Raw genomic sequence first — 8,881 nt, 5'->3', positions numbered from 1 at the left:
CACATTTTTTTGATAAGAGCAAATTGTTGTCATATTTATCTTCTCTTTCTTCCTCTTTAGTACATGTTAAAGAGCTGATATCACCTGCATAAAAAAAGCTGCCACTAAATCCTGGGAAAGGTCTGATCCCCATGGCCAAAGCCCTGGGGGTTTGGGAAGAATGTCCTTCTCTTAGGTTTGTTTTGTTTTGAATTGATACTAGGGTTTCATAGGCCTCATTGATCAACTCCACCAAGCTCCTCATGAAAGCTAGCTCCCAATGGGGTCCTACCCACTAGCAGTGTGTGCAAAGAAGTCTCCGTCAGAAATCTGCTCCTGTAGCCCTGCCTGTACACCCCCTGATTGCCGAGGGCTTCATGATCAGCCGCTGTGCGCAGCAGGGACCTCGGCATGTCTGGTGGGTAGCATCCTATAGTCTGACTCTTCCTTTCTCCTCACGCAGCGTTACAAGAGGATGCAACCTTAGGAAGGCTGTGAAGACCCAAGATTCGGCCCATTTTGTGAAGATGAGCATGCACACTAGGTAGGGTGCGGATGTAGAGAGGAGGCAAGAACTGGAGCCAATGTTTCTCTTGGGGACCGCTGGGTAGGGCTGTCTGTGGCTGTGAGACTATAGTTTGGACTTCTGTGTAAAGAACCGTTTAGTAAAGAAAAGGAGAAATTTTTTTTTCTGACTTTTACATAGTACAATAGAGTTTCCTAAAAATAAAGAGCTGTTTATAAATGTCACTGAGGAGAAACTGGGAACTTCGGATCTACCTTTCCTTTTTATTACACTCTTGCTTTGAAATATGGTCCTTCAACGCTGGGAACTAGATGTCAATTAAGAATGTCACATCACATAACTACTACAAGGAAACTAATTATTTTCAGCAGACAAGACACACAGCAGGGCCCTCAACACTCACAAAAATGGGGCTTTAATCATTAGGGCTTTGGACACACGAAACAAAGTAACAGTCAATATAATTGTGGATTAAATAGAAAGAAAACATGAATAAATAGGAGAAAAAGCAATAACCCTTTAAAAGGAAATAATATAGTGCATAATGTAATACAGTTGTTATAGGTAAGATAAAAGTGTGTTTTTCAAAAATGTCATTACAAGAATATATTAATATACAGTTAAACTCATTCTATTCACAATAAAGTCATAGGAAAATCCTCTATAAAGAATATTTGTAACAGCTGTATTAAGACCTTCAATTATTAAACACTGTGTATGGCATCTCACTTTGTCAAAGAGAAATCTGGCTCTGCTCAGCAAATCCATCATAAGTAGGAGCAAAATTAAAAGTACTTGTGAAAGTTTAAAGCCCTTATTTAAATTAAGATGAAAAAAAAATGTCCGAGATAACTTCAGGAGAAGAGATGGGTGAGTTGCTAGACCATGGTTCTGAGGAAATAAAACCTAATTGTTCATTTTCTTTAACTTACAAGGTAAGCAGAGTCCTGTGAACACGGCCTTCGGCAGCCCATTTAGAAGTCTGAGTCTCAGTAACTCTCAACTGGAAAAGAAAGGGGCTCTGTAACCAGCTGCTGAGGACCTGTGGGTGTGTCTCTCAGGCCAGCCCTTCCCCGTCTATTTTTAGAGGTTTGAGACGCCAGCCTTAAATAGTTTTGATAATAACACTTGTGGCCACAACTCTGCAAGACAAAGTCTGGGAGAGAAGGAAACTTCATGCTGCATTAACTGAGTTCACAGTTTTCTCCTTCAAATGAGTCCCGAGATGCTGCTCACGGCACATAACCAACCAGATGGTTTCCTTCTGTCTACCAGCTACCTTGCAACCCAAAACTAGTGAAGTGACAAAGGTTTTAATTTTTCTTTAAATGAAAAAAAAAAGTTCTTAAGTAAAAACAGGAACTATCTTGCTTATTTGAAAGCAGGAAATATTACTTTAATTGGGAACAGAACATACTGTTGAGGAAAAGGTACTTGGGGTTCACGTGTCCTTAGCCAACTTCCATAATAGGAAGAATTCTTAGTGCCTCATCACAATGCTGAGGTGTCTGTGAGAGGAAAGGAAGTGTTCACATCCTGTAGTTAGATAATGGTGTCTTCAGAAGCAGATACTTATGTACTAATAATTGTGCATACACAGACACACGATACTCATGTATACGTTAGCATAGGTACATATATTTATACACAACAGACTCATACACATTCCAGGAGCAGATGTTAGAGTCGCATGAGACTTACTTTCCTTTTCCAAACTCGACTTCCTGTTTTACCCTCACAATTCAAAGTTACAGTAAACCTTACTCTAAAGGGTTCGTTTAGATTTTCAGTTAAGAAAATGGGGCAAACCAAATTATGTCAAGAAAAAAAAACCCAGATTGGTAAAGTACCATCTCCCATCCTTCAAAAACAAACACACAAACAACTAGACTTCAAAGTGTATATTGACACTGTAAAAATTTAACAAGCATTTTTTTTAATTTTCGAGGAGGCGGGGGAATCCTGAGCGTCAGAGAAGCTACTACCACACTGGCTTTCAAGTCCTGCGTGTGGGATAAAAGGCCAGATCAGAGATCCTGGACCAAGTCAAGCCAAGGCCGTCCTCACATATATAAGCCATAGATCATCTGCAGCCATGGAAACCCACAGGTCCTAAAGGTTATTCCGTGACCCCAGCAAAGGAAGAGGACTGCTCGGGGGCCTGGTCCTTGCTCCGCTGGCCTCTGACTCCGCGCTGCACTGGACAGGGGTTGGGGCAGAGGCTTCTTCCCTGAACGTGCAACACTTCGTGCAGTCCGGCTCCTGTGCTTACAGAACGGGACGACACCCAGTGCCGGCATACCAGGTCTACCCAGCCACTCTGACAGTCCCACCCGTGGCTCTCTCACAAGTTCTCCTTCAGCAGCCCGAGCTTGCGCAAGGCCTCACGTCGCGCTTCCTCGGTGGAGCCGCGGCCGGAGAACTGCACCGTGATGCCCTGTGGCCGGAAGCCCACAGCCCGGGGGAGCGAGCCTGTGCGCTTGCGGGCGTCCGGGGGACCATCCAGGCGAGGCTCGTACAGGCTGCGGCTGGCGTTCTGGCGCGCCAGCTTGCCCGCTGCAGCGGGGTCTGGCCGGAAGGTGATGGTCTTGCTGGTAGGGGCGAAGGCGCTGGGCTCGCTGCGTAGAGCCTCATGCACGCTCTGGAAGCCGTTGGCCAGCGCCGGCGGCGGCGGCTGCTCGGTCTGCACAGCCCGGGACTGCTGCGCCCTGGCTGGGCCTCCTGCACGCGGCCCCCCGGGCTCCCCGGCCATGCCCACCCTGCCCTGGGCGCGCCCCCCGTCCGCAGAGCCGCCCCTCTGCTCCTCCGCCTTCTGCCACCGCTCTTCCGACGACGTGTCGCCCGCGGCGATGAAGGACATGCCATTGATGTTGGCCAGGACCTGGGCCTTCCGCTCCTGCACGTTGACGGCCGCCTTGGAGATAGTCTTGTTGAAGTCCTTGCCCGCGCTGTTGGTCACGCTTATGTTGCTGGGGAAGCGGTGGACCTTGGGCGCCGGCTGGGCCGCGTGTCGGTGCCACACACCGCCGACCTGGTCCCCATTTCGAGAGGCTATCAAAGTCGGCGTCCTCCATTCCCCAGGCCTGCCCTCCTTCGATGGGGACGTGGGGGACAGGGCTTCGTTTCCCGCCAGCTTCTCAGAAATTTTCTGAGCAATCACCAGGGGCGTGGGCACGGAGCGCGGCAGTTTGGGATGCTCTGCCGGAGGAGAGGGGGGCATCAGCTCCTTTCGGGGGGCAGAGGGCGCAGAGACAGGCGAGGAGGGTGGCAGGGGGAACACCTGGGGATCCCTGGAGTCCGGTGGTGGCAGGGAATTCTCAGCGGCTTGTTTCCCACCTCCAGGAACAGGAGCGTCCTGCTTTGTAACAGACGGGGCCCCTGAAAGAAGAGAGGTCTCATGTAAGTTTTCACACCAGTAAAAGTAGACACGTGGTGTTCCTGCCCACTGAACTTCAGAGGGTCACCGTGGGACACACTACCAACCTCTATAATGCCTAATCAAAATGCTGGTCCTGCGGCCTGGACTGGTGAAAGAACGCAGTCCATTTATTCTTAGGGCCATACTCTGAGAACCAACAGATTTCTGGAAGGGTGGTCAAGATCTAGAGCCAGAAACAGCCAGTTAGGAAGCCGTCTGGAAAGGTCTGCTTCTGAGCCCCACCACCCGGGGGGGAGAGGGGGGGAGTCATGTGACAGGAGGCAAGCAATGGCCACCTCATCAGGGGTCTTTACAACGAGACCCTGAGTGAAGGATGAGGATGCCCACCTTGAATCCCAGCGCTCAGGAGGTAGGGAAGGTGGATCTCTGTAAGTTCAAGGCCAGCCTGGTTTACACAGTGAGTTCCAGGACAACCAAGACTACATAAAGAGACCCTGTCTCAAAAAACAAAAAGATATAAAAAGAGGGGGTTAGAGAATCGCTGGGTACAAATGCTGAATTTTCCAAACCCATTTTCTGTGGCGTGACTATGTGATCTAATCTTTTTAAAGGATCAGCTGGTTCAAATTACTTTAGGAACTATGCTTCAAAGCAGAAGTGTAAAAAAAAAATGCAAAATTTATTGTCTCTTCTCTCAAGGGTTGGCTGCAAACCATTCTCTTTTTGTATAGAATCCATGACTGCAGGATGTCAATTCTGAGTAATGCAATTTGCTTCAAAACGAAGCATACACAAGCCGAGAGTGATGTATACACTGTCATCCCAGCGCTTGAGAGGCAGAGACCAGAGGGCAGGGTCTGAGGTCAGGCTGCGATACCCAGCAAGTTCCAGGACAGCTGGGGATCCTGTCTCACAAAGAAAGACGCGCCCCCACTCCCAAAAGCTTATGACAAACACCAGTCTTCACAGTCTGCAGGGCATAAATGTTTTCTTATTTCTTTCTTCTCCTGTCTAGTCCTAGGTGCCTCCGTTTTTTAATATCATTTCCTATCAGCAAATGAAGGCTGTAAGAAACTTTTCACTGACCATTTCCTTCCGGTCCTATCCCATGACTCAATGGGCCTCAGCATACCTGCCTCCTCATTGGTGCTGCTCATGATGCAGAGTGTACAGAGCAGGTGCTGGCCTGCCCTTCTCTGTTCTTTCTACCTCACAGAGCCATGTGTTAGAAATGGGACATAACCTTGCAGCACAAATCAAGTGCCCCGCGACACCTAAACACACACACACACACACACACACACACACACACACACCCCTATACGTTCATTTGGTCTCTCCTCCCTCCCTCTCTCCTTTCAGTTGGTCTTCTTCGTTCTGTCTTTCTGGAGTTCCCTTGCTGGAGAGACTACCAAGAGGATGATTCCCCCTTCTAGAAGCTGAAAAGCTGCAAGAGCGTCTGTACTGACAAGCATAGGCCAAGAGCGGGAAGTGCTGGTGTGCCTCAGGGGCACCACCAAGCCAGGTCAAAGGCAGGGGACCTGTGTACCTGCTACTTGAGGCACATCGGCAAGGCTCTCAGCTTCCCCAGACACAGGTCCTGGCTGCACTAAATCGATGACATCTTCAGGGTCCGAGTGACTGGAAGGGCTCTCTTCCAGAGACTGTGGAGAGTGGCAATGAATGCCACTGTCACAGAGGGCCGGCTCGTCAAAGTCATAGTCCAGGGAGTCGAGAGTCTCTTCGAAGAACAGGATGACGTCCTTCTCCTCGTGTGTGAGGTGCTTCAGGCTCTCATCGTCCTGCAAGTAGGTTTGGGGATTGGTGAGAGATCAACGGTGATGTCAGCAAAGAGAAAGAGTCACAGAGGAGCAGTCAATACCTAGTCTAGGGTAGACTTCCGTGGGTCCTGGAAGGGCCCTGCCATTTGGGTCACCCCACTGAAAAGTGACCTGTAAGACCCTCACTATTTTACCTGCATGGGAAAAAAAGGTACTGTGAAGACATGCAGAAAATCCAAAGCCTTCCCCTCTACCATGAACTCTAGCAGGGGTTACCAGTGAGTCAGCACAATAGAGGAAGTCTCCTCCAGGAGTTCCGCTACCAGACATACTGCTGTCTCCATACTAACAAGACAGACTTCTCATTAAACCCTGGATTCAACTCATTATTTATCTCCCCTTCCTCCAGAAATGCCGCTGAAACAACAAGGGGTCTTATTAACGATTAATTGTTTTATGTTTATGGTATGAGTGTTTTGCCTGCAGATATGTCTGTGCCCTGTGTGTGTGTGCCTGGTGTCCACAGAGGCCAGAAGAGGGTGCTGGATTTCCTGGAACTAGAGGTCCAGAGAGCTCTAGGCTGCCATGTGGGTGGTGCTGGGGATCGAACCCAGGTCCTCTGCAAGAACAAGTGCTCTTAATTGTTAAGGCATCTCTCCAGCCTAGGACCTTATTAATTTCCTTACCTGGGCATAAATCACAAAGATAAAAATAACAGGAAAAGAGAGGACGCCAACAAATGGGAGTCGGAAAGCAGAAGGAAGGTGGTGACGTGGGAAGAGCCGGGGCTGGGTTTCCATCAGTGCTGGGAAGGCCCGTAGCCAGCCTGCTGGGTGCTGTGTGACCTGGACTGAGCCCAGCCAGGAATACAGTGAAGGTGACGCTTGAAGGGCAGAGCTGGCTGGTAGTCTCCCTCCGAGGCAACGGGGTCATCCCAGCAGAAAATGAAGGGTTGATTCTTAAAGGAGTCAACGGTGGAGACAGTGAAGCTGAGTTGATGGGGAGGAACGGTACAGGAAATGGAGGAGGGGGTGAAATGAAGCCAAATGGATTCCCTGGAGACAGAGCACTGTAAGAGCCTTTAGCAGGGGAAAAAAAGGGTTTGAGAACCCAGAAAGGATTCTTCCAATCTCCAGCAGTATTAATTTACAGGTGGAGGCCAGTCAACACTTCCCACACTAGAATTTCAACCAGGGGCTGGAGAGGTAATTGACTGGAAAAGGGAACACACTCTTCTTTCCAAGGACCTGAGTTCAGTTCCCAGCACCCATATTGGGCAACTCACAACTGCCTGTAACTCCATCTTCAGGAGCTCTGATGCCCTCTTCTGGCCTCAGTGGGCACCGTACTTATGTGCACAATCCCCCCCCCATATACACATAATTAAGAATTAAAAAGTAACAAAAAGAAACTTCAATCCATGTTTTTGAGACAGCCTTGAGAGCTACAGGTGGCCATGGAGGAGAGGGGTCGGGTTTGTGAGGTATTTGAAAAGCAGAACCGGCTCCTCATGTCACATCCCTTTGCCCTAGAGCTGCTGCACACCCACGCTCTTCCCCTCTGTTAGACCTCACACTTGAGAACCACGCTCTAGGGGCTGGAGAGATGGCTCAGCGGTTAAGAGCACCGGCTGATCTCCTAGAGGACCTGGGTTCAATTCCCAGGACCCACATGGCAGTTCAACCTGTCTGTAGCTCCAGCTTCAGAGCTTCTAACATCCTCACACAGACACACATACGAGCAAAACACCAATGAACATAAAATAAAAATAAGTTATATATATATATATATATATACATATATATATATATATAATATTAAAGAATCCCATTGGCTATATTAAGGCTTGCAGGTTTTCTTGCATCCCACAGGGAGTTATTGTGATCAAAATGTCAGGTCCCTCCTCACCATGTACGTCTGTTCTGACCTTTAGACGCCTAGAAAAGCTTCTAAGAAATCCAGCACTACTCACTTCATCATGAAAAACCATGTGTATACACAACACACATACATATATGTACCTACGTCTGTATGTGGCAGGAGAGAAAGCTCGGTAGTCAAGAGCACTTGTTGCTCTTGTAGAGGACCTGGATTTGGTTCCTAGCACCAACGCGGTGCCTCACAACCATCCATACTCTAGTTCCAGGAGAGTGGATGGTGCACAGACACACATGCAGGCAAAACACTTATACACATAAAATAAGATAAAATAACCCCCCCCCCCACACACACATTGGGGGGACATGTGAGTGTCATACACACACTGGTGGGGACATCTGAGTGTCACGATGTATGGCTTTCCCGCCTCATCTCTTCACCACACACTTTATTTTTGTTGGACTGCCTGGTCCCCACATTCCACACATGCTGCCCTCAGTCACAGTGTGACAGTTCTCGGTCTTCTACCCATAATTGTCTTTTTTTTCTTTTTTTTTTTTTTGAGATAAGGTCTTTCTGTGTAGCTGTCCAGTTCTAGAACTTGCTACGAGACCAGGCTGGCCTTGAACTCACAAAGATCCTCCTTCCTCTGCCTCCTCCACCAAGCCCAGCTCATTCATTGTTTCAACACAAGCACTGCAAGCCTAAAATCATTAGGACTCTTGGCGTAACAAAGGTCCCTCTAGTTAAGTTTCACCCATTACGGATTTTGTCAGGGTGACACGACAGAGCTAACAGCCATTCACAAGTGTTGACCTCCACCGCTGAAACATGGCGTCTAGAGAAACAGATTCATGCTTTCCCCTACTGTGACCTTTACGCAGGGCACTTCAGCGGATGCATGACATTTAAAAGATTTTTATTTTTAATTATGTGTATATAGGTGTATTGGGGGTACATATGAACACGAGTGCAGTGCCCATGGAGGCCAGAAGAGGACACTGGATTCCCTGGAGCTGCAGTTACAGGTGGCTGTGAGCTACCTGACGTGGGTGCTGAGAAGTGATACCCATCCAGTCCTCTCTGCAAGAAGAATATGCACTTTGAACCACAAGTTATCTATCTCTTCAGCCCTACGCATAACTTTTGGAGTCTATTTCGGTTAGGTATCATCATTCTCCTTGGCTGTGTAGCAGGACTGAAATTGCACTACCCTGGCTGTGGGTCTACTCAATGATAGAAAGCTTGCCTAGGATGCTCAAGGCCCAGCATTCTATCCTCGGTACTATAAAATAAACGTAACATAAACCTTAGGTAAAAGTTTTCAAAAACAAGGCC

At 48.3% G+C, this 8,881-nt stretch overlaps 1 protein-coding gene across 2 annotated transcripts in view; it reads right to left on the bottom strand.

Moving 5' to 3' along the window:
* Positions 1-896: 896 nt before the first annotated feature.
* Proser2 (proline and serine rich 2) overlaps positions 897-8,881 on the bottom strand; it is a 32,678-nt gene continuing 24,693 nt past the window's right edge. For both annotated transcript variants that reach the window (XM_028891665.2, XM_028891672.2), the window contains exons 3-4: positions 5,434-5,686; positions 897-3,883 (exon numbers count right to left, since the gene is read on the bottom strand). In XM_028891665.2, coding sequence (XP_028747498.1) covers positions 2,850-3,883; positions 5,434-5,686 — 1,287 coding nt within the window. In that variant the 3' untranslated portion in view covers positions 897-2,849. The remainder of the gene's footprint in view (positions 3,884-5,433; positions 5,687-8,881) is intronic.

Source organism: Peromyscus leucopus, chromosome 5, assembly GCF_004664715.2.
Source record: "Peromyscus leucopus breed LL Stock chromosome 5, UCI_PerLeu_2.1, whole genome shotgun sequence".
Taxonomy (NCBI): Eukaryota; Metazoa; Chordata; class Mammalia; order Rodentia; family Cricetidae; genus Peromyscus; species Peromyscus leucopus.
This window is presented reverse-complemented; position numbering and strand designations above follow the sequence as displayed.